Source organism: Artemia franciscana, chromosome 12, assembly GCF_032884065.1.
Source record: "Artemia franciscana chromosome 12, ASM3288406v1, whole genome shotgun sequence".
NCBI classification, from domain to species: Eukaryota; Metazoa; Arthropoda; class Branchiopoda; order Anostraca; family Artemiidae; genus Artemia; species Artemia franciscana.
This window is the reverse complement of record NC_088874.1, coordinates 22,113,910-22,140,649: the sequence shown is the minus strand read 5'-3', so window position 1 is coordinate 22,140,649 and position 26,740 is coordinate 22,113,910. Positions and strand designations below refer to the sequence as shown.

At 35.0% G+C, this 26,740-nt stretch overlaps 1 protein-coding gene across 4 annotated transcripts in view; it reads right to left on the bottom strand.

The window, feature by feature from the left end:
- Nucleotides 1-26,740, bottom strand: part of LOC136033860 (metabotropic glycine receptor-like) — a 232,924-nt gene that overhangs the window by 154,914 nt on the left and 51,270 nt on the right. For all 4 annotated transcript variants that reach the window (XM_065714828.1, XM_065714827.1, XM_065714829.1 and 1 more), the window contains 2 exons: nucleotides 24,034-24,432; nucleotides 5,970-6,153 (listed from right to left, as the gene is read on the bottom strand). In XM_065714828.1, the coding sequence (XP_065570900.1) occupies nucleotides 5,970-6,153; nucleotides 24,034-24,432 (583 nt within the window). The remainder of the gene's footprint in view (nucleotides 1-5,969; nucleotides 6,154-24,033; nucleotides 24,433-26,740) is intronic.

The window sequence follows — 26,740 nt, the reverse complement described above, 5'->3', positions numbered from 1 at the left end:
CTTAACATTCTTTGAAAGTTTCATCTTCATGCCCATAGCCTCAGTAGCATTACTCTTAGCCATTGTAGTAGCACAGATTTATCTTAATTCTCTAAGCTGCTCCTGAGAAATCGCTCTTACATCCTTTTGACAAACTGCACAGAAAGCGTTTTGATTTAGTTCAATAGCCCCAAAACAATCCCTGATTCTTTCACATTAATACAATTAGCCTAACCAATAGTAGTAATCATAGTATCAGTGGTAACAGTAGGAGTATGCACTTAGTGCTTTTTTTAGTTCAAAATCTGCCTATAAATACCCTGAAAGTTTCATTTTAATGCTCTAAGCCCTAATACCCTTAGAAATATTACTGGTACAATCTTTTGACCATCCACATGTTCATAATGTATTTTGATTTAGTTCAATATCTGGCTAAACATTCAATGAAAGCTTTACCTTGACACCCTTAGTTCCAGTAGTAGATGTGGTTTTAGTAGTAGTTTAACAGAAGCATTAGTACCAGGATGCACATAGAACCTTTTTTCAATATCCCTCTCAACAAACGCTGAAAGTTTCAGCTTAATTCCCTAAACAGCTCCTGGGATATTGCTGATACGTCCTTTTGACAGCCTGAATGCACAAAATTTGTTTCGGTTTAGTGCAACATCCTTTCAACATTCCCTGAAATGTTCACCTTAATATCCTTACCTTTATTAGTAATAGTACTAGCAATAGCAGTAGTAATAATATTAACAGTCGTATAATGAGGAGTAATAGTAGTAGTAGAAGCAGTAGCAGTAGCATGAAAATATTGCCTTTTGGTCAGTTCAACATACCCCACAACAAGCCGTCTAAGTTTCAACTTCATTCTCCAAGCTGTTTGCAAGTTATTGTTGATACAACCTTTAAACATCCTGCATGCATACAGTATCTTTTGACTTATTTCAACTTCCCCCTCAATATCCCCTGAAACTTTCACCTTCATACCCTTACCCTTAGCCTTAGCCTCTAGGCTTTGGCTGTAGCAGTCGCAGTAGTATTAGTAGGATTATTAGTAGCACTAGTAATGGTAGCAGTGTTATTAGCAGTAGCAACAGTAGTAGTAGGTGCAGTATACAAGTCTTGTATACTGCAGTGCAGTTTACTAATGTATTTTGGTCAGTTGAGCATTCCTCTCATCATTCCCTAGAAGTTTATACTTCCAAGCCGTTCCTAAGATATTGCTGATATGCTCTTTTGACGAAAAAAGTTATAATGGGCATAAACCCATTATAATTACTTTTCCAAATGTTAACTAACTGCAATCAATATTTAATAACGGCGATTACATACAAATTACTTAATATCTTAATAGTTTTCCTAAAGCTAACAACGTCAGATTTTGTATATGCATATTAGGCTTTTACTTCAAATGCTAAATTGATTTTGCCAAAAACGGAAAAAACTACACATATAAATATAAACTAAGAACCTGAAAAAAGGCTCAAATGAGTAGCTTCTCATATGCTTCTCTTTTTATGCATGATGCTAAATAGTCCCCTAAAAGAGCACGGGCTAAATATTGAGGATAGAGTATTGGAGGACAAGGGTACCACTTTGTGCCATCTAATCAGTCAGATTATAGCCCTTACATGACCCTGATTTCCAAATGGTTACATTCCAAACGTGAAGTATCTATTTGTCGTGTTTTGATCTTGGACTTCTTTATGCATCTGGTACCCTCAAAGTTGTAACGGGCAAGCTCTAAAATTATTAAATGCCTAGTGTGATAATTGATGTTAATGGAAATTAAACATCACTTATCAAACATTCGCCTTCGTTTTATTTTTTTTTTATTTAAACAGTCAAACTGTGATCATGTCTTTTAATTAGAAACATTTTATCATTTAAGACCATTCCTGATATATTACTCAAATAGCCGAAAGTAGGAAAAAAATGTAAAATATGTTTATAAGGACAATCGTTCAATGATCTTAATTTTTCTTATTGATTATATTCAGTTTTTATGAATATTCCCTAAATAATTTCCGAGTGATCACGAATTAAAAAAGTCAAAATATATGTATGTGGGATAATTCAGGTATGGGGCGAACTGCAGTAGATTGGGATCAAGAAGCTTTATCACTTCCATCACAGCGATTAAAAATCTTCGCATGTCGCTGAATTTTAGCAAAATGTGGTATATCAACTTTGAAATTAAAATGTATAGATGAGGCCTCTGCTTAAAGTTAGAATTTGGATAATTCTTGGCTATTGCACCCTGAGAATACATTGATTTCCCAATTTTCTGCGGTAATCCATTTTAGTTGATAAGCCAAGACCAGACAATAGAGAAAGAAATTTGTGCATGGAAGGCATATCACTCTTTACCAAATCGACGCTATTAACTATGGTTCCCAACTCCTATAGGCTCCTATAATTTCATTTAAGGGCGTAAAAAGAGATTTGAACAGCCACAGCACTTAATAACTGTGTATTGTAGGGGTACAATCTAAATAAACAAAGCTTCTTGAGTGTAAAATGGCCCTTCAAAGCCAAGAAATCTTTAAGCACTTTCTTTTTCTTTTGGACCCCTTTTATTCTACTTGCTATTGATAACAAGTCTTAAATTCTGCATTTTATTACCCCATCAGCCTTTGGCCACATGCCGCAAGTTTCACTAGCCCAAGTCTTATTAAGTGCTCTTGAAAGGATTTAGAGGGGTAATATTTTAGTATCTCTAACAAAGAAAAGTTTTGTGCTTCGAGAGCCAAAAATATCTTACAAAAAAATAATCCTACTTACCTCTGAGGAAAAATCCATTCAACGTAATAACATCCATCTAATTCTCAGCTCAAATTATATGAAGTAATCTTATACCAGCGCCAATTTAAACTGTATTTGTGGGGTTACAAAGGGAAAAGCTATTCTATAATAAACTTCAAAGAATAATATTGGCTGCATAGAATTTTACTTCTTTTTCCGTTTTTTTGCTCAAGAGAGATTCATGGGCTTGAATATTGATGAATTTTCTTATCTTGATAGATTATAATAAAATTAAATAAAAACCGCATAAAATTTCTGCAGAATTACAAATTCTGCTAATTTTTATCGTTGAACCATTGCCGGGTTGAATGGATCGTGAAGCTGAAGCATCGTGGATCAAAATTATTGGGTGATGTTGTGTGCTAATATAAGAACCAAGATAGCTATATCCTCTTCATTTCATTATCAACTTTGCGAAAAGATTTGGAAAGGGAAGGGATTTGCTCTAATCTCCATTCTATCACACTATGACACAAGCACATTTTTGTTCTCCCTCACGGCCACAAATTCCATCGGTGTTCTTTCAAATTATACAAATAATAATAATAATAATTTATTTACCCGCCATCTACAAAAACGTCTAGTGGAACGGCAAAAAAAAAAGAAAGAAAAAAAGAAGAAACTAAGCACACCAAGAAAAAGAAACACTTGATTGTTATTAAAGAAAAACGTCACCTATATAATGTTTCTTTTGTCACGGACTTCTCAAGAATTTTTGACCAGGTTTAGTAAGACTCGTTAACCCAAACTTTCTGAGAAGAAAATTTTAGTGCTGCTTAAGAATAAACATATTTCATGGTGGTAGTTGCACACTTCACATGATTGGCGTGGTTTGGCTGGTCATTTTGATTTCATAATGTCAAGGTTTTTCAAGTCTGACGCTCAACGAACTGCATAATTTCTAAAGGTAGCACTGTCACTTCTTGTTGCATTGAATGTTAGAAACTTGTACTTATCAATATAAATGGAAAGTTTGATCGAAAGAAAATCACTTTGCAGTTGGTTCAGGTTATCATGTTAGTCCACTTTCAATCTGCTGCAAGGAAAAACATCGTAGATAAATCTTGTATGGCCTTGTAAACTAAGTCTCTGCCGTGAAATAAATAAATGATGAGACGTGGTTCAGATTCTTGGAGATTGTGCGTTAGAAAACAATAGGGATTACAACACTGCTTTGCCGCAAATCTAAGTCTGATATTAAGCTGGTTTTAATACCGTGCCTCTCCATTTGGCAGTCACTCTTGAATAAACGCAAAAAATAATTCTCGTACTCACGCCATTGTGCAATAGAAAGTTAATGGCTTGCATTTGATTGACGCTATCAAACGTTTCTGATGCGTCTAAAGCGAAAACAAAAGAGTCGACTTGTTTCTTTCGGAATCCACTTGTACATTTGCCAGAAGTCTACAAGCATCTGGAAAACTAACAACCTTTTTAGAATCTAACCCAGTTATATCCAAAACGGCCATTACTACTTACATGCCTGGGAAATTCATTAGAATTTGAATTTGGAGTTAGTCAAACGTAGACCTTCAAAAGCAACATAACACAAGCCCGTCCAATATTTAGCAATTTAGCAATTTTTGAGCACCAATATCTATTTTTAGCCATTTACAGTATGTTAACGTGAATATATGAATATTACAAATTTATTCAATTTATCGTACTTTTAAATTGCTAATGTAACACACTTACGTCTAACAGTATCCTACAAGGATGCTAAAGGAGCAAAAGGTTTCTATGCTACCCAGACAGTCAAAAAGAACTACCTCACAAAATATCTGTTCTGTGTTCGAGCCTCCATACATGATGCTTGTCTTTGACGTTTTCTTTCATTTTTTTACAGGTTTTTTTTGTCGTTCTTCTTTTTGTTGTTGCAGAAGTAGCACTAGGCATAATGGAAATACTTTGATGTCTTATACCAGACATCCCGACAGGGTCGATGTAAAGGGCCCGTTGAAAGTATGTCAATCTATAACATTTGATATTTTTTTATTTTCTGCTTGGACTTTCTAAGGCCCCCATCTAAACACTTGAGTTGTAATTGTTGTCGCTCAAAGCGTTTTTTGACCTTGGAATTGATAAAAACCAAATTTTAATACAGTCTTATAGCAGTCAAAACAAGTCTGTTTAATTTTTTTTCGTCATAAATAAAATAGTTGATTTTCCCTGTTTCAAATCAAAATACAGGATATATGACAGAGTAAAGGTAAATGTTCAATTTTTCAAGATTGGCTAAAGACACTGAGCTAAGCCTTTCAAGGCTCTGATCCTTTGAAGTACAATAATGGTGAGAATTTTGGCAGTTTAACATGTTAGGCTAATTGGACGGTAATTATCAAGTGTTGCCTTAAGTTCATTGTTGTGTAGTGGGATAATTGTGGCAAATTATGGCAATATACAACAGCTGTGAAACAGTTGGGAAAAGACTGCCCAATCAATTCAGACCGATTTGGTCACACAAATTAAAAAGTTTTTGATGGGCGAGATAAAATTATACTTTAAGGTATCGCATCCCTTAATGTTAAGTGATGCTTCTAACTTGCTTAAGTTTGACTATGAGGAGTCTTTAGCAAGGTCATTGCAACCTGAGAATATTTATATCAAGTCAAGTCAACGCGGTAAATTACGTACAAGAGCAGAGTCTATCTTATAAGTGTACACAAATCACAATTAAAAAAATATACATATTTCTTGATACATAAATAGGGGGATGAATTTTGGAGGAAAAACCGAAGATTTTCAGAGACAAAGCTACATAGGTTTTGCCTCAAATGCTTTGGAGGCTTTTCCGAATACTTTATTTATTCACATTTTGAGGTTTCATTATTGCTCATTACTCTGCTCTGAAAGCCTACTCTTCAATTTTATTTTTCTTGGACGCCTGACCTCAGAATTGTCTTTTGATTTAGTTTCTAGCCGATCTCCAAAATTAAAAGATCTACCTAGTCTCATGCTTCTCGACTACCACGTGAGTCTCAAGTCTTATAACCCATATTTGAAAATGGGGCTAGAATTTTATTTCTGATCCAAATACCCTTATGAGCTTCTAAGACCACTCGTTATATACGAAGCGAGCATTAAAAACTAGATAATACATGGGAGATCGTTTGCTCCTTATTTAATCGACTGATAAAATTTTGGCAATCTTCAATTTCAAATAGCTGAAATAATTTATCACTTACTTAAAAAAGTAGGTACCATTAGCATAGCCAAAAAATGGAACAGTGTAAGTCATCATCCAAATGTTTCCACCACCACAATCAAAATAAGGCTTACTCCATTTTCCATCTTCATAGGTAACGCTAAGAATTTCGTCTTCTACTCGTTTTGTGTGACTACTTTCATTATAAGTGTAAGTGTTATAGCCTAGAAAAAAGAATAAAATGCAAATTGTTGTCGTCCTCCTTAAAATCATTTCTGTAATGGTGAAGTTGTTATAATTTGTGCTTGGTTTTTGCTTGTTTTTAATCTAGTTTTGGAAACCTATAAATATGGCTTTTTTTCGGTTTCTAAACATGGAGCCTAGTTTTCATCAGTTCTTTGTAAGTTTGAAGATTGGCTAAAATTAAAGCTGTTTTGTGAAAATATGGAGTCTGAAAGTAGCTTCTTTAACAAATTTGTTTTGCCTGTGTATCTTCCCATTTATTTAGCTCTTAATAAAAGGAAGGTTTCAGCATTCTCTTTCAGTAAAAGAGATTTCCTATATTATTTTGAAAGCATCAGATTTCATTCAAAGTTTGTTTTCCGATACTGAATCTTTTAGTTAGGAAAATCATTCGTCTTTTGGCACTGATTCGGAATTCGTTATTTGCATAGCTAGACCTAATTGGGTTGACCACTCAAAAGAAAACTTCCATGATAAAAAGTTGTTGGTAACCCCCATTCCTAAGAGACTATTTATAGTGTGAATAGTTTCAGTTGGAAGTTATAAGCTTAAGGCCAGATTTTTATTCAGAATCAGCATATAAGTAACATACTTATACTTATTGACGACATGACTGCCTGTCCATGGATTATTCTTTATGGTTGATTGTGTATGGCTATGCTGTTTGACCTATGTGATTATATGGATGAGTAGGGTAAGGCCTCGTTCAAGTGCTGGTCTTTTTTTTTTTTTTTATGTGTTTGTGCTGTTGCATTGGTGATTTCTCTTTTCATGATATCTCAACAGTACAATTGTAACTGAAAACTTACCACAGCACCAAGCTGTCTGAGGCCAAAACAGCTATGCACACTCCTCTTCTGTCCAAATCTAATCGAAGCCTCGATCTTTACACCCTCCCAAGAAGTTTCTATTTCCTTTAAATATTTTCTTTTCACTTCCTCTCACCCCAATCGGAGACGACTGGCTTTTGTTTGGCCCTAAGAGTTGGCTGACAAGGCCAATCTTTGGCAATTGATCATCCTTCATCCGCAAAACATGTCCTAGCATTTCTTATCCTTTCTCTCATCATAGCCCCAGAAAGCGGGATTGAGCCACATTTTTCGTACAGCTCACCGCTTGAGATACAGTCAGTCAGTTGGGTACCCAAAACAATCCATAGGCAATTACTCTGAAAATATGGAACAAATCCTCCTCCCTTTTTCAATTACACCAACGTTTCAAACCATACTTGACCACAATCATCACTGTAAATTTCAACATTATAATTCTAGTTTGTAGACTTGTCATCCCATTGTTCTAATTTTTTTCAATTATGAAAAAAACGTGGGGTGGGTTTGGCAGTCCTGGATGTCTGAAAAGGCTAAGGGTATTAAAGTGAAACTCTATGAAATGTTAGGGGGATTATGAACTGAATCATGAAACAATATATATATTTATATTTTCAAAGGGACATATCTACAACATCTCAAGAACGGCTAAGAGTATTGTGTGGAAACTCTCAGTACATGTTGAGGAGGATGTCAAAATATATAGAAAGACAAGGGGTGTATGTAAGTAATGAAAAGTACGTAACTGCAGTATGTTAGTATGTTAAGAACGGCTAAATGGATTAAGTTGAAAGTTCAGGGCATGTTAAACTAGGTTGTCAAAATGATGAATCTACAATATCTCCGGGAATGCTATGGGTAATAAACTCAAACTTCCAGGTTTTTTTGACAGATATGTCAAACCGAACATAAGAAAAGGTATATCTCCAACATCTCAGGGCCGGTGAAAGGCATCAAGGTATAACTTTACGAGGATATAAAGGAGGGTGTTGAACTAAATGAAAAGGCACAACGAAGGCTATATCCAGTTTGTCAAAAGGGAAAATCTGCAATATCTCAGGAACAGAAGAGTATGAAAATGAATTTTCAATAATATAAAGTAGATTTAGTGGGGGGGGGGGTGTTGAATTATGTCAAAAGACATAATATGCATTCAGGCGGTCAAAAAGGTATACCTGTAATATCAAAGGAATGGCTAAGAGTATTCAGTTGAAACTTTCATTACGTTTTGAACAGGATTTTAAATAAAATCAACAACCGTTACTTTGTTGGAAAACAAAACAGATCCCTTTTTAATAAATGATCTCAAGATGTCTTTATATAAAGAAAAACAACCAGTTTAAACAAACTATTATATAAAAGGATTCTTATAATAAAATAGTCGATAAACATTATTCTACATTTAGGGTTATAACAGGATGGGGGTCAGGATGATTCCATGCCCATAAAAAGCCAAAAAATAGACAAAACTTATGATATTTGATCCATAGGTTTCATAATATTCCCCCTCCCCATTATTCAAAGCTCTGCAGCAACACTTTTATTAGGAACACTTATTTCTTAATTACAAATATCCATAAATTCACAAATAACTTCACAAATGTTTCTTTGTTATTCAATATAAAGTAGTTTCAAATTAAAACGAACAAAAAATAACTAAAAAAAAATTCCGAAAAGGAATATTTTTCAAGAAACCTAAAGATCAACATTAAATCAAGGACAAGGCGAAATAAAGTCAAACATTCACTCAAACTTAAAACGAATGGATTTCACAATAAAACACCCAAGACGAACAGACTTACAATGAATATCCGAGTCTATATATTCTAAGAATTTACCATAAATAAGTGAAGGGCCAACGCCCTTCAGAAATTTTTTTTAAGCATCTTCTCTTTTATAACGTTAATAAATTCAAAATTGCTGAGACATTTAGAAATGAATATCATTATGCATAAAGCAGTCAGTATACCTTCATTAGTTCTTTTCGGTATTACTGGTTAATAAGGTGATTTTCTTTCTTTTTTGTTGCGTTTCTCAACTTCCTGGCAAATAAAAATCACACTCTTAGATGTACATTTAATTTTCAATGTAATTCAACTGACATTGAAAAGCTGTTTAGTGATATTAAATGGGAGGGAAAGGTGTATAAAGAGGTAGCATCATTTTTATTTGTGATCATTGGCCGGTCTTTAATTATATTTTTTTTTGACATATTGTGAAATAAAAACGCTTTATTCGATTGTATTCATTCTTTCTGTGAAATATTCTTTTTTTATGCTAATCTACATAACATTTCCGGCCATGAAAACACCTTACTTAAAGTTGTTGAAATACCAAATAAAACATAAATATCGTTTATTTTGCGTTCATTCATCTTGAAACTAATCAGAAATTTTATTCGTAAATTTTAATTGATACCTATGACAATATATCAACTGGACTCTTAACTATATGCCTAAGTTGGAAGCATCTCGTGGGAAACATTAAGGGGGAAAGGAAGTAAAACCCATATTTAATGCCCTAACTTAACAGAAACGCGTGTTTAATTCTTTATTTCATCGCCGAAGTTACATAAACATTCTTTCTAAGGTTTATTGCGTATATTAAAAATGGGTGAAAGCAATCAAAAATTAATTAAAAAACTTGTTTTTTGATACAGAAGTGAAGAACAGAGTTAAAATTTAAGACAATATAAATTTCTGCTCCGCAGATCGTGCAAGGTATATTTACAAAACAAGCTCAAATAAACTGATTCAGGTTATTTCAAATATTTGGAAAATCTCAAGACTGATCCTGCTTGAGTTTTTAAAAGAATTGTAACTTATCACTAAAAATTATTGATATCTTGGCCAGTAAAAGGACCTGAGGGCCTGATAAATGTGTCTTTTGTTTTCTGCACGCTAGTTATGGAATCTTCTGCTATTAAGAGAATAGCCAGTTTGTTGTGTTTTCTTTTGTATTTACTACGGGGCTAAGTTTTAGAATTCCACTAAAACCGCACGAGCCAGTTCAAACTAATTCCAATGCAATTAGTTTTGTAGATATATCTGTAATCTGTGAAGCAATAAATTTCGTTCTTTTTTTCATCTTCACTTTTACTTCCATAAGAATAACTTTTCTTGTTTAAATTAATCATATAATCATCACTGGATCTACAAAAGTGAAGCTTTTGTTCTTTTTGGCCCCTGCTTTTTGTCCATTGCCGCACGCGTGGAGAACTATCAACGGTTCGGCACTTACTTGTATCATTCAAGACTAAGCAAACGGTTTCCTCTAATTAGTAACAGGAATTCCTTCTTTCCGGCTTTCTTGTTTAGAGCAAGAAGATTCTTCGTTTCCTCTTATCTACATAATTCCATTAGAAGACAATGTAACCACTGGCAATAGAAGCTCTACATTGAATATACGACCGTATCAATAAGCCTTGAAAACAAATTATCAACATCCATCAAACAGAGGGAATTTCCACTTATTTGTTGTTCCACCAAGAAAATTAGACAACACCCTCTCTATAATTTTGCCAACTATTCTTTAATCATAAAAAAAAATCTACACTTACTAATGCTCTGTTTTTTCAAGCTCCGACAAAATCTCGTGAACAGAAGAACGACCATTTGCATGAAGATAGAGAGCCACAAAAGTCACATAAGAAGGGCATCAAAAGCGTCAAAATCTTGCTAATATGAATGAGTTTCATCCTTCGGTAATTTTGCTTACCCCTTTCGTGATGAATTTTGAGTTAAATTCTTCTGTTCACAAGATTTTGTCGGAGCTTGAAAAAACAGAGCATTAGTAAGTGTAGATTTTTTTTTTTGTGATAAAAGAATAGTTGGCAAAATTATAGAGAGGGTGTTGTCATTGTGTTTGTTTCACAATGGCGATGAAGTTAAAAGCAAACACCACTAACAATCTACTAATGTGACGATTTTTATAATTGACGCTTTACTTTCTCCAAATTATTTTATTGTATCATTTGCGGGTGTTGTGCTTTTGAGTTTAATCGAATCGTGATAGTCACCTTTCAGTGAAGAATAACCTTTTGGCTTTAAGCCCCTATATACTAGGGTACGCAATTTTCTATTTCCCCTGTGAGGGCCGGTCACGGATGTTTTTTATTTCGCCTTTTCACAGGTGGGTCACCACATTGAACAATTGGTAGTAAAATCTCAGGAAAGAGCGCTGTTCAAACGGAAATTCAAAGGTCTAAGAATCTTCTATGTAACAATTAAGTTCGTGCTACAGTAAAGTGCTAGTTCCGGCCATTTTGTGCCCCAAGACAAAAATTTACCCAAGCAAGGCCAAATAATATTCAAATAAAACCCTAAGACAGTCAACCATTATGTAACTGTAGAAAGTAAGATTTCAAAATGCAACTGACAAACGAAGCAATTGGTAAATAAATATCTACTGAATCGCTTCAGAAAAGTTTTATTTGAACTTCAGTATGAGGATTAAAACCATTTAGAGGGTAAAACCATAAAAAATATTAATATAAATCAAAAATAATTGAAAATTATACACCTAAAAATATTTTTTCCTCTTCCTTGTGGGTGACACACTGAACTTGAAATCCAGCGTCTGTCGTGACAAATTTTTGAATCCTGATGTCTACGATACTTTGGCACCAGGTTTGACTCTGCAAGCTTGGCCACCATGAGTCTGGGGATTTTACGGCTAAACAAATTTCCACGAAACATTTGAATTTCGAATGCTAAGTGAGGCGAAAAACATTTGGTTCTCCCTCCTTCCTAGAGAGGAAGAATCTTTTCGGACTTCCTATTAACATTTCTAGTCCTATTCTCATTTGCGAATTATACTCCCTTACAATTAGCTACGATTATTTAGCCCGGTAGTCTGTGTAATTTCTCGACTGTTACGAATTTCCCCCGGCTCATGAATTCATAAAATTACCAACTTTGTGGTTTTTAGAAAGTTTCATTTAAACTTTTTTGCATCGAGGTTTTAGAGGAGGAAAAATAAGTTGTCTGTCTGTTTGTCTGTCTGTCTGTCTGTCGAGTGACGTCATGTTTGCCGCATATGACGTCTGATTTATTTCATCATATTCAAAAACAAGAGTATTCAAGCCAATGTAGCTGAGTGGGTAACGCGTTATGTTCCAGGTTCTAGGTTCGAGAGGTTCCAGGTTCGAACCTTGACTTTAGTATTAATACAAAAGAAGAAAAAAACTAAAAAAGGGTAAAAACTACAAAAAAACTAAAAAAAACTAAAAAGGTAAAAAACTAAAAACTAAAAAAGAAAAAAAAACTAAAAAAACTAAAAAAAGGTAAAAACTACAGAAAAAACTAAAAAGAAAAAAAAACTAAAAACTAATAAAAAAAACTAAAAAAGGCCAAAAACTAAAAAAACTAAAAAAGGTAAAAAACTAAAAACTAAAAAAGATAAAAACTAAAAAAGGAAAAAAACTGAAAAATAAAGGAGAAAATTAAAACTAAAAAAAATACTAAAAACTAAAAAAGGTAAAAACTACAAAAAAATACTAAAAAGAAAAAACTAAAAAGCTAAAAGAAAAAGGTAATTACCAAAAAAAAAAACTAAAAATAAAAAAAATAAAAATTTATTTCAAAACTAAAAAAGAAAAAAAAACTAAAAAAGGAAAAAAACGGAAAAATAAAGGAGAAAAAGAAATCTAAAAAAATAAAAATAAAAATAAAAAATACTAAAAAAAGGTAAAAACTACAAAAAATACTAAAAAGAAAAAACTAAAAAGCTAAAAGAAAAAGGTAATTACCAAAAAAAAAACTAAAAAGAAAAAAAGGAAAAAAAATAAAAATTTATTTCAAAACTAAAAAAGAAAAAAAAAAGAAAAAAGGAAAAAAACGGAAAAATAAAGGAGAAAAAGAAATCTAAAAAAATAAAAATAAAAAATACTAAAAAAAGGTAAAAACTACAAAAAAAAACTAAAAAGAAAATAAACTAAACAGCTAAAAAAGGTAAAACCAAAAAAAATAAAAAGAAAAAAAGGAAAAAAACAAAAAATTATTTCATCATATACCAATTCAAAAACGAATGTATATACAGACCGGGACACCGAGACGCAAATGACGACCGGGACACCGGGACACAGGGAATATAAATGACGACCGGGACACTCAAAGAGAAATTACAGACTGGGACACCGGGACACAAATGACGACCGGGACACAGAGAATATAAATGACCGGGACACAGGGACACAACTACAACGGGGACGCCGGGGGGCACAGGGGGATATATAAATGACGACGGGGACACAGAGAATGTTCGATTAGCAATCACCATCAACAAAGCTCAAGGGCAATCATTAGAATCATGAGGTATAGATCTGAATACGGATTGTTTTTCCCATGGACAATTATATGTTGCATGTTCAAGAGTCGGTAAACCTGATAATCTATTTATATGCACAGACAATGGGACAGCGAAGAATGTTGTATATTCGCAAGTTTTACGTAGTTAAAAACATATATATATATATATATATATATATATACATATATATATATATATATATATATATATATATATATATATATATATATATATATAATAAATAATATACAAAGCGCTGGCTTAAAAAAAATATGAAAGTAGCACTACTTTAATAATTGTTGACACAAAGCACAGAAATAGTGAAGTCAATTCAGCCACCAAAAAGTCTGGCCCAACGATATGCTTCTGTAGAGTTCCAAAGAGTGAATTTGAGTAAAAAAAGGAAAAATAACACCATAGCTGTCTAAAATCAATTCTTATAATTTATATATTCTTTCTTTTTAGTAAGGCTATCCAAGTCAAAGATTGGACTATAGATGTTGTTCGATGCTGTAACAAGGATTTCAAATTTGTATACTTCGGTTCTAGATAAATAGTTCGTAGGCTACCTTAGAAGCATTTGAAGCAGGTATGCACGTGAAAAAGGAAGTACCCAATCCGAGATCTCTGTATTCTTATAAAATTATCTATATTTCTTTTTATTCTCATAGCCTATCATCGTAATTTTCGTAAGGTTGTGCCTCCTCTTCACAGCAAACCCTGAGAGCAAGCTTGATTTGAGGAGCGTTATTTCAGTTTCCCACAGATTAGTTTTGACGCTGAGTTTTATTAATAGACATTTGGTCATAAAGACATTGCAAATTACCATGGAGAAGCCTTAGTCTATCTAGAGCTACCTCCTTAGCTCTCTGAACACACAAATTCTGCTTACTCAAACAGTAAGACCTGATTTTAATTCTTCTGCTGCTCGGTTCAACTACTTCAATTTAAACTAATTTGATTTGAGAATGTCCTTCATTTACTCACAAGAATTTTTAACCCTTTACTAATCGGGTGGGGTAAAAACTACCCACGTACTTTTGTTTTGAGATTTATCAGTAACCCCTAGGGCTAGGACATCGTGGTTCCGTATAATTTTCAAACAACCCAATCTTTGTTGAGTCGATCACCCGTTGCGCCCATCCAGAGGGAGGCTGGGGGGTCAGGGGTTAGTCTCCCATCCCACCTGACCCCTTTTGTAACAAAAAACTGAAAACTTTCAGGGTCAAATATTTTGAAAAACAGATGTTAGAGAGTCTGAATAGTTAACATTCGATAGGGAGACTATAGTTGCACTACTTCCATCACTTATCAATACCAATACTGAATGTCTTGCAACCTTTTTAGTAGTAAATTTAGCGTTTCTACTGTTCTAAAACTATTTCCTGCCGAGAAGTTGAATATTCTTACCCTCCTTTCCCTTTCCCTTTCATTCCTTACCTTTTCAGGGAGTCAAGATGAATACTAAGTGAGCAAGAAGTCATGGAAACTCTTAAAAGAGAAGAAGATTTATCAGATGTAACAGATGAAGATGAGGGTCGCGATAGGGATCCTGATTTTCAGTTTAAAGAAGACATCGAAGAAGATGTCATAAAAGGTGAAACTGATGAATATGAAGATGTAGAAGCCCGTCAAACTAGTTCTCTAGATGTACAAGAACCTGAGACCTCGAGTACGTTAGACGAAGATGACGTTCCTCTTGCAAGGCGGTAGAAGAAGCCCGTGGGTGTGTTTATCGGTAGATCTTTATCAGTAGAGACGGTAGAAAAAAAAATGGTCTAATTAGCCACCGCCAAATTCACGTACTCACTCTTCCATATAGTATCACAACTATCTGGCCTTTGAGGGCCATACAGTGTAGGACGGGAGCTTTCCCCGGATATGGCCTGGAACAACCTGCGGCAATGGACGAAAAAATTGTGGAGCATACCAACGAAGAGATTGAGCTCTGTCGATCCAAGTACAAACTCAGTCGTAGTGGAAAAGAATTTGTTTACAAAGTCTGTAGACTATATCGAAGTGACAGCCTTCATCAGTCTGCTATACGTAGCCGGAGTGTTCAGATCCAGAGGAGAAGATGCTGAAAGTCTCTCTTCAGCTAACGGGGCCGGCGGAGGTATATTTAGAACAACTGTGAGCGTCAAAAGGCTTCTGTTCATCGAGAATCGCTTGCACTCTGATTATTTTCAGAATAAACAAGGCCAAGATCGCATAGGTCATATAAGAGGATAGGAGCTATAACTCCTATCATAGAAAAATGTTTAGTGCTTTGATTACAGAATGCAGCAAGAACTTCACCCCATCGGAGTATCTGGCAATCGACGAAATGCTCGTTCCCTTCAGGGATCGATTTTTGTACTGAATGTACATCCAATCGAAGCCATCAGAGTACGGAATAAAAATACAGTAAATGAATAATGCCCGCACCTACTACTTATCCAATGCCTTCATAGATTGTGGCAAAACCACCGAGATGGTAGGCATACAGCTGATGTCCATTCGTACCCGCACCGCTTTGACTCTGGCTGTGCCGGTCTTAAACATAAACAGAAACATAATTGCAGACAGCTGGTACTCCTCAATCGAGTTGTTTGACGAGCTAAATCATCAGAGTACTACCTAAGTTGAAAATTTCAGGAAGAACAAGCGCGAGCTCCCAGCAATGTTTCTTCCGCACAGGGGTCATAAGCCTGGTTCCTCAATCTTCAGCTTTTCTCAGAAAAAGACTATCATATCGTATGTGCCTAAGAAGAGCAAAGCAGTAGCTTTGATCTCTTCAGTGCATAACACAAATGCGACAGATGCAAACTCAGGCAAGCCGGAGATAGTCGAGTTTTACAACACAAATAAATCTGGCGTTGACAGTTTAGATAAAAAATGTGCCAACTACACTTCCAGCCGTCACTGTCAGCACTGACCACTTACGATCTTCCCTGCAATGCTGTATATTTGATTGTTAGAGTATCCATCAACTCCCTTCCTCGAAAAGTTCGAAAGTTGGTGTCCAGTATTGTTGGAATCGAGCCTAAAAATAGTTCAGTCGCTGAACTTTCACATTGTGGGCATAAAAATCAGAGCTGCAGTCTTTATTGTCGTTCAGCTGACCGGAAGACGACTAGGGTCTGCATTATGTGCAAAAAGGGCTGCTGCAAGGACCACCTCAACGAAGTTTGCCCAGAATGTATCTAGATGATCCATTTTTATGTTAGACGTATCGTGTTTGATTGGATTAGCTAAAAGCTAAATTACAAGTCCCTATCTGAAATTGATTTTCTTACAAGCGATTTTAGTTATGGGGTAAATATTTACGCCACCCAACCAGTTACGTAACAAGAAAATACCAGACCAGTTAAGGATTAAACTTTGTTTAGTTTATCTATATTATTGTTTTATCATTATTATTAATTTGTCTTTATTATTGTTTACTTATTTGGCTTCTGTTAAAGTCCGTCTAGTTTTTTCTGAAATGATCACTATAATTATTTTTAATTCTTTCCTCTCTCTCTCTCTCTCTCTCTCTCTCTCTCTCTCTCTCTCTCTCTCTCTCTCTCTCTCTCTCTCTCTCTCTCTCTCTTTTTCGTTTTTTTTGTTATGAGTTAGTATTTGAACAGCATGCATATCTTCCTTCTCCTTTACAGGCTAAGGAGCCTTTGTGGGGGTCAGTGTCCTGTATATTTTGTCTGATATTAGCTTTTTGTGGTTATCTGTAAAATCGGATATCCTTCCGGATCTAAAACTGGTATTGCCGTTTGCTAATATCGGGACCCAGGCATCTTCAGTCATGATAATAGCTTGCTAATTATAATATTATATGAAGTCCATTAAAATAAAGCAGGCCATGATATTATCTTCATCAATGCAAGAGCATGTGCTCCTTCAAAAATGTATCATTTAAATAGTTTGTCAGCTCAAACAAGTTTTTTAATTTGACTCCAAGAGCTGGGGCTTCTGGGAAACTTTATCCTGCTTTTTTCTCGGTTATAACACCCATAATACTTAATAATAAAATAGAAACTTTTCACTTTTACTTTATATGTTTGGTTGTTGTTGGGGGTGAGGATGGCTGGAGGTAGCACATAAACGTAGATTTGTTCCTAGTTTTTATCTATCTAATAGTGACTTCCGTTAGTGTAATAGGATGGTCTTAGGAACAACTGATCGCACGGGTGCTTTTCTATATTGATATGTCTGGTCTACTTTGTTGAATCATGACAACCAAAATTCGAGCAGTGGCAACGCTTGAGGTAAATATAATCACATTGTAGTAATGCGTTGTTCGGCTATAATAAACAAATAAATATAGAAAAGAGACCGACACAGTTTGGACCTTCTAGATTGCTGACTAGTGCCTTTGCGTTGCAATGAGGTACTGAGTTGAACTCTAGATTTATGTTCTATTCTCTGTTCGGCGACAAAATGAAGTGTTTTTACAGAACACACTATTTTCATTTGACCAGTAGATGCAAGTATCAATCATGGGAAGATAGGGAGAATGAAAACTGATGTAAATAGAGATATATCCCTTTGATTTATCACATTTCTATCTGGTAGACTAAGCCCCGAAAGGTATAAGTACTGAAAGTAACATATGTACAAAAACAAATTTGAGCCAGAAGAATCCTACAGAAGAAGCTCAGCGTACTGATAACTCAATCTATTCAACTTAATGTCAAATAAATTGACCCGTCAAAGTGAACACAGAACATTTCAACCAGCCAGCAACTAAAAAAAGTCAAATAAACTAAGATGTGGAAGAATCAGTTCAGTGTGTTTGGCAGTGAGGAGAATCTCGGTCAACACGATACCACCCAGGACTACCAAACTACACAAGTCAATCCTTACATGATCCTAATTTGACAATACGGAATGCGTCTTTTCTATCAAATGCGTCAATGTCGGCCCACTTTTGTTATGGGGTTTTCAAATTCTTTGGTACCCTAACCCCTAGAGCTGTGCCATTTATGCTACCCCAGAATTAAATCTGGATGCTTTCTAGACTTTTGATTACAATGGTTATATCCAAACTCTCGTTGCAAAATATGATTAGCATCGACTCTGAAACAAAAAGAACGCAAAAAAGTCGGTTGGACAATCTGACTCAATTTCAAGATGTTAATTTAAGAGAACGATTCCAAAAGAAGGAGCTATAAGAAAAATAAAAAGCCAATAAAACCTAAAACAAGGAAGAATAACTATGCAATAATTGGTAAACTTAAAGCGAATAGAAGTTACAAATAATTAATAAATAAAACCAAGAACAAACAGAACTTAAAATATTTTATCACATCTAACCTAAAGATATAGATACTATGGACGAAAAGATGATTTCTAAAACGAAAAAGTATTAGAATAAATAAAAAAAGTTTAACTTCAAATGGACATGAATTGCGAGTGTGAGTGCGAGTGTAAATGAGTCTGAGTTAGTATGAGTACGTGACTGAGTGTGTTTGAGTTTGAGCCCTCATGTGAGTATGAAAGTTTTTATACTACCAATACTTCCACAAAAACCTTATTTAACCAGGGCCATAACTTACAAATCTTATCCCTCGGCTTTGGGGGGCTGTTTCAACCCCCAAGGCATTGTTATATTTTCTTTGGACTATTCAGAACACAATAACTATCTAGAAATTTTTATCAGATTTATTTGGGGAAAAAAGGGCAGGAGGGGTCAAGTTGCCCTCCAATTACTTTTGATTCTTAAAAGGGCACTAGAACTTCCAATTTCGAATTGATTAAGCCCTTCTAAAGTTTGCAAGACCAGTTCTTTCACCTAGGTGCAAGTGCGAGTGAGTTAGTGAGTGCGAGTATGAGCAATCGAGTGACTGATATAGTGAGTGACTGAGAGAGTGAGTGAGTGTGAGTGCTAGTGATCGAGTAAGTGAATGAGTGAGTGTGAGCCCACATGTGAGTATGAAAGTTTAAACGACTATCCCTTCCATAGAAACCATATATGTCCCCGGGCGTAGCTTACAATTCTTAAACTGACACTCTGAAGGGTTATTTAAGCCCCGGAAGCATTGTTATATGATCTTTGGACGTTTTTGAGCAAAATGGTTATCTCAATATTTCTACTGGATTCATTTGGGGAAAAAAGGACGTAAGAGGCTAGTCGCCCTTCGGTCACATTTGACTCTTAAAAAGCGAACTTGAACTTCAATTTTCTAATCCAATGAGCCTTCCAAAAACCCATCCCTAAAACCTTATGTTCCCCTGGGGCATAGTTTAAAACCCTTGCCCCGGGTTCTGAGGGGTTGTGCTGACCCTGCAACAATTGTTATTTGAGCTTTGGACTATTTTGAACAAAATGGCTATCACAAAGTTTCGATCAGATGCATTTGACGAAAAAAATGGCGTGCGGGGAGTGAGCTAGTTGACCTCTAATCCCTTTTTACTCTTAAAAAGGCCACTAGAACTTCCAATTTCTGATCAAATAGGTCTTCTTCAAAGTTTATACGACCATCCCTTCCATAAGAAATTTGTATGCCCCCGGGTGTAACTCAAAACACATATCCCAGGGCTCAGAAAGGTTGTGTCAATTCTGCAGTTATTGTTATCTGATCTTTGTACTATGTTGAACAAAATAGCTAACTCAAAATTTTGATCGGATGTATTTTAGGAAAAGAGGACGTGGTGGGGTAGGACTAGTTGCCCTCCGATCGCTTTTGAATCTTAAAAATGAACTAAAACTTCCGATCGAATGAGCCCCCTCAGAAATTTTACAGCCACTACTTCCATATTAAGTGCCTCTGGGGGAAAAAAATAACTAAACATTTAAGTGTTATGGCCGTTACTATAGTTAACGGTATAGAGTTGCCTCTGATGGTCTGTAATGCCTCATTGATCGTCTTTTTTTTTTCTTTTTACACTATGATCGCTAAAGTTATGTGATTCATTTTTGTGCCCTAGTGGTGATAGCTTAAGATCATTTTGCAAGAATTATAACTTGGATAAGAAGGAATTCATATCCAAGTAAATTAAGTACCTAGCAACCATGCAAGAAAACTGTGAAAAAATCACAAATTTATGTAAATAAATTTTCATGGAAGAAGGAAACTGTTCTTGCAAGAAGAATAATGCGGTGATTAAAGCTGATATTATCATATTGCTTTCTTTCCCTGGAGGAAGTTCAATTTGTTTTTCCATGTGAATCGAAGCTGTGTCTGATTGTTTATTTTTCATACTGACAAAATGCCGATGGAAACATTTTTCAAATAAATCAAAAGCTTTTCTTCTAATACATTAGAAAGAGTCTGTCTGAAACTGCAGAAGAAAGACATAATTACGCAATACAGATTTCTACAAGAGTCAGTAAAAACTTACATTACCGTTTCGAACAATAACTAATTCTTTCGAGTGCATTAACAAAAATGTTGGTTACATCTATGAGAATAAAGGTCAAAAGCAGGCATATTAATTAGCAGGAGGGGATAAGGTGCCAATCGCCCCCTCTCCCAATTTTTTTAAAATTTACCGTTTTCATAAAAAAAAAACTCTTTTTATTTAATTGAAAAAGCTAAAAACAATAAAATTGATATAGCAAAACAGCTAAATTGTAAAATTCATCACGAAGAATATATTTAACCCCTCCCCTTTTGGGTCAGTATATTTTTGGAATTTATGTGATCGGTTTATAGGACTTTAACTAGAGCATTTTTCTCAGTGAAGTTCGGGTACTGAATCAAATAGAAAAATTTGTGTGATTCGAATGTGGGAATCACTAACTGGTGTAATTTTAAAGGCTAACATGGAGAAGTTAGTTTTCTGAAGACCATGGGTAGGGTAGGCTACTGTTTAATGTGATTCCGCTCTCAGCCTTTTTACGACAGAGGACAACTTCTTTATGATTACTGCCAAAAAAAAAATATTGAGGCGCGTTTGCGGGTTTGAACGCGAGATTGACAAGGCAAATGAAGAACTCCTTCAAGACTGACACGACGTTTAACGAGCTCAGGAAATTGGAGGTAGATCATTAGGTAAGGGATAAAAAGAGGAGATGTGATCATGGCACGCAAAATTTTCAAATCCGGTCACCTGAACCAGATCTTCACCCCCTCCCTGGCTAACAACACAAGAGGTCACAGTCTGAAGCTTCACCAGCCTGGATGTCGGAGAAGGGAACGATGTGGCTTCTTTTCCATTCCGGCGGACCCCCTCTGGAATAGCCTATCCGAGTCTACCATCCAAGCTGAGACTCCTTTAAGGAGTGGTCTTTCAAGGTTGGAGTCGACAGGGACTGGGAGAGGGCTGAGTGGAGGCTGGACTGGGGAGCTAAGCCAACATAATTACATCACTCACCACCAGCGAGAACCTACAGGAGGATCTACCACCTTATCTCGCTGGCACATGCGATTTAAGGTAATTTAAGGTAAGAGTTAGAGGAATAGGTTAGAATTTGTAGTGCAGACATTGAAAGCGACAAGCTTGGTTGCATTTTCCGGACACTGGTAGAAATATTCCCACTACCAGAGAGTAATTAAAATAAAATGTCAGGTGTGTAATAGAATAGGTCATCTAAAGGCATGTTGCCCAAATATTATCTACAAAAACAGTAAGAAAAGAGGACATATGGCCAAGTCTTGCTTAAAGTAGTCAATGAGAAGTCGAAATAGAGATAGAAATTACTGTTTTTGATTGTATACCAATTGATAGAGGGATTAGGACAAGTATCGATGAGAGGGCTCTATATATCAAACAGACTAGAAAGTCAGATATTAAAGGAAGGGTCAACGTGTTGCTGATTTAAAAATTCCTTTCATCGTAGATATGTTACATTAGATTAAGGGGTACTGATTATGCTAGTATGCAGGAAGTGGTTAGACTGATTTTGAATAAAAAAAAAATCATGGATCCTGATTATTTAAAACTTTTACTTGAAAGGACTATATAATAGAAGCTTGATAAGACGAAAATTAAGTTCGAGAAGTCTTGGTTATTCGATTATTTTTCTTTATATGAGTGATCTGGCTATTGCGTAGGAGTGTGATAATCTTACAGATTTAAAGAAAATTTTTGTGAGACTTTTAGAGTGTGACCTAATATTGGGTATCAAGTGCAAGTTCTTCGTAAAGAACTTTGAGCATTTTGGTTTTTTTTTTTCTTCCCAAGGGGTCACTTGAAAATGAGCTTGATAACTTTTTTTGAGAGCCGACCACTCTATGGTTTGAGAAAAAAAAAATCTCACAGTTTATTTAGATAACAAGGCCATGTGGAATAGACGTAAGAAAAATAATTGACGTAAGAAAAATAAAACGTTAAAAATATAATCCTGTATTTGAATGTATAAGCTATCGATTGTTTAATTTCAGTTTTTTTTTATCAAGTGTTAAAATAAATTTCAATGTTTGAAATGGTTCGCCTAAATTTTAGTTTCTTTACTAGCTTCCTGTCTCGCTTATGCAGATATGAATCATTAACAATTTATCGACATTACCCACAAAGAATAGACGGGAAATTTGTCCCAACTTAAGAAGCTAGGGGCTTAGTAATCAGGGTGGACCTTCCACGAGTTTGCCAAACCAGAACCGTGACTGCAAACGGCACTGCAGGGTGCTATAATCAGGAGTGGCACCCTTCGATAAAATTATAGTCTGGTAAGTGACTCAGTATTTTTCACTGGATTCTATTGATGAATAAACCTTCTCGGCTTAGTTTGTTTTGGTGTGCTTTTTCGGGCTGAAAACCCGCTTCCTTGCAGTTACCTATTATGGGTTTCCTCAGTCATAATAGCAAATACCCCTATAGAACTGACTGATGTAGGTAGTAGTGAGTTAGATCAATTTTACTTACAGCTACAAAGAAAAATAGACAGGACCCCAGATAGAAATATGATATTTTTATTGGGGGATTTTAATGCCAAGGTTGGTAGAAATTTGAATAGATATATTTTAAATTTAAAAATGAAAGGTTAAATCCGTGTAGATAACTGCCGTCTATATAATTACACAAAGAGAATGGATGATTTTTTTTAGGGCATTTCAGACATCTCTTTCCCATATTTGTTTTTGAAGATGATCGCATCGAATCAACTCTCCGATGAAATTATAAGACAGTAATTCACGTGAATTTTTATTCTAGTGCCTTTTTATTTAGTAAACAGTATCAGATAGACTACTGCTTTTCCACTAGTTAGTACCACAGTAACAATTCTGAACTAAATTTGGCAAAAATGCTTTAAGAAAAAAAAGTCGAGAAAGCTATTTGTTTTAAGTACAATCAAGAACATGCAGGAGTATCTAACAGTTTTCAATTGTCAACTCCTCGCTTGGTCGTCAGTTTCATCCTCAAGGACACTGCTACGCAGTCTATAGGTTAATTACTAGAAATAATTAGATAATAGACTTAAATAAACTTATAGAAAATATTCATAAAAAAATTAATTTAATAATTTTTTTTTTAAATATCAATGCTGTTTCTGTATATCATTGGCCCAATCTATTGGTCTGTATTGTGCCATGGTGTGCTTGTGTCAAACACAAAAAAAAAACATTACGTAATTACGACTCAATTATTTCAAAAAATGCATTTCAAAAGAAAATCTATGAATGTTGGGTGACCTAGATAACTCAAAAACATTACGCTGTCCCGTTGTGTTCTATCGTTGCTTCATTAACTTTATTAACGTCAATCAATCATCTTATCAGTAGACAGAATTATCTGTTCCCAATTGGCAAAATAGATTGTCATGTTTCTGTCAGTAGCTACTGTAGAAAAGAGGGAAGAACTCACCTCTTGTTATGGATGTCATGTTCTTTATCAGTCTTTCTCCCGTTTTGCGAGCTATGTAGAACCATTCCGAAGTATTCGTCAGATATTTGTATTCCACGGCAAGATCTTTCGCTAAAATGGGTCCCTCGGGGAGTCGGTAAGCAAAAGGACAGAAGAGTAAATAGTCGTTGTACTGGTGCTTGTCATAACAATTCCCAGCTCCAAAAATATCCTCGTCCATTTCAACCATTGCAAAGACCTTTGCGTGAAGAAGGTATTCAGAAGAAAGAACGACGTCAGCATCGTATTTCCAAAGACGAGTTAAAAAATTGGCATGGTTGACCGCAACATCCGCCTCGCGTCTGAATTTTTCTTGTGCATAGCGATCCACAACCCCTTCGCCAAGGTTAACATCTGTCCCTATAATAAAAATAATTTTTTGCTCTAAATTGGGATATATAATATCTTAATAAATACAGTATCCAAACATAAAGCATTATTACCTAGTATGAATAAATTTATCCACGGAAAGTGACTTGGCGTGAACGTCAAGGCATATTCCTCAAGATTTCGTAAAAATTTAAATGTCTGATATATCTATTTTCTTCTAGATATTACGAAACTTTACTATTGATGGAATTTTGGGTATCTTCAAAAAGAGAGGGATGCTGTTAGTCTGGCAACCTTGGACATTAGTTTCATTGCCATCCGAGCTAACTTCGAAATGTACTGTTACCGTATATTTTGTCGTCATCGTAGTAGACAAGTCTAACCTCCAAATTAAACAACCGCAAAAAATGCACTACAATTTTTTAGCTTATGTCACATTAAGCATCTATTGGTGACCAAATAGCGTTATGACCAAATCTTCTATGACCATAAATGTGTTCCTTTGGTATTTTTTCCCATTTTGCGTTATGAAGCTGATCATTCTAGTACAATACTTTCTCTTCTTGATTTTATTTTAGCTACCCATTTGTTAAGTGTCCGAAAAGCCTCAATATCTAACGCCAAGCTTACATTAAATCTTTGAATTACTCCTAATTCAGCTTTTGTGAAGCTTCTCCCTACACTAACCTTTTATAGAACACTTTCATTTCTTTTGTTCTTGCCCCGGGTCTGAATAATTGAAAAATCTGGACACAGATGAATAAATTAGTGAGTTTTAAATGTGGGCTATCTAGAGAGCATATTAATTGAGTAATTTCTTGTAGAGGTAATTTTATGCCACTTTTGGGAAGAAAAACATGTTTGGGAAAGGTTAGAATGAAGAATGGTCCTTACAGTTGCCTGATATGTGGGAAATTGGAGAAAAAATTGATGCATTTTCAGGGGAAGTTTGAAGGGCTAAAGGTTTTGAAACATGAAATTTTGGAGTGGATGAGGGGGATAAACTTTTGGTGGAAAAATCGTTTGGAAATGGGTGTTTTATTAGTATTGAGAATCCTGCATTGTTTATTCGTGTCGGTAAAACTCATCGTGAGGGTGTTTTGTGATGACTGAGTTTGTTTGTTCTAGTGTTTTAAATGGTTCTTTGCTTCAATAGTTTTTCTCAAAAGTTTAAACTGAATCCCTTAATTGTATTTGAATTTTGTTAATTGTATTTGTATGTTTTTTTATGTTTTTTTTTTTCCATGGTCCTGCAGTTTTTTGTAACAAATATACTATGCTATACATATAATCTATGAAAAGATAGCTATTTATCAACGTTCTGGTCAAGCCAATTTACCGCATATGTCGGGTCTTTCATACAAATTTTAAGTTACCCTCCGAAATAAATCTAGTCTCTCCAAGTACTATCCTTTGGATGCAAAAAAATCAAATAAGGGCCAAGTGAAATGAATTTACCGTAAAAAAATTCACGCCTGTTCCGTTGTCAACAAATTTAAACCACTTAAAAACTCAGTTCATGTGTTTTGCAAATGAAAATTGACCTATATCCTAAAAGGAAAGCTAGGACGTTCTTAGAACAAATACAAGCTTCACAAAGAAAATAAGTGCAATCACAGGACAGAAAATAACGGATACTAGTATTACACGTACTAATGACATCTAGATAAAAGTTATGTTTTGACTATGAAACAGTCTCATAAGGCAGAGCACGAACTAAAAAATGTCTTAAAGTAAAGTGGAAATATTCATCAAACTGTTCGTTGTAACGAACTGTAAGCAAGGAGTGATTCGGCTCAGTAGCACCGAAACTCTAAGAAACAGGGCCTTGATGACAATAGATTCATCAAAACAATTGAATATTGATGCAGATTCAAAATATGCAAAATGCATCAAATTTAATTATACCCATCAAAAGTTACGAGCTTGAGAAAATTTTTCCAATTTTAAAAAAAGGGAGAAAACACCCTCCAAAAATCATTTGATCATAATGTAAATGACATAATCGGATTCAGCATAGCAGAGAACCCTACTGTAGAGGTTTCAAGCGCCTATATACAAAAACATGGAATTTTGTAATTTTTGCCGGACGATGAATTTGCCGGATCATGGATGCATGTTAATTTTTTCTTTTCTTTATTATTTGTTTTCCCCATGGGTAATCGAATCAAACCAGTGATCATGGAAGATCGGAAGAGGGCTCATTGGATTGGAGACAAAATGGTCTAGTGCCCCTTTTAAGTGACCGAAAATATTGGAGGGCAACTAGCCCGCCTTCCACGCTCATTTTTTCCCAAAGCCGCCCGATCAAAATTTTGAGATAGCCATTATTTTCAAC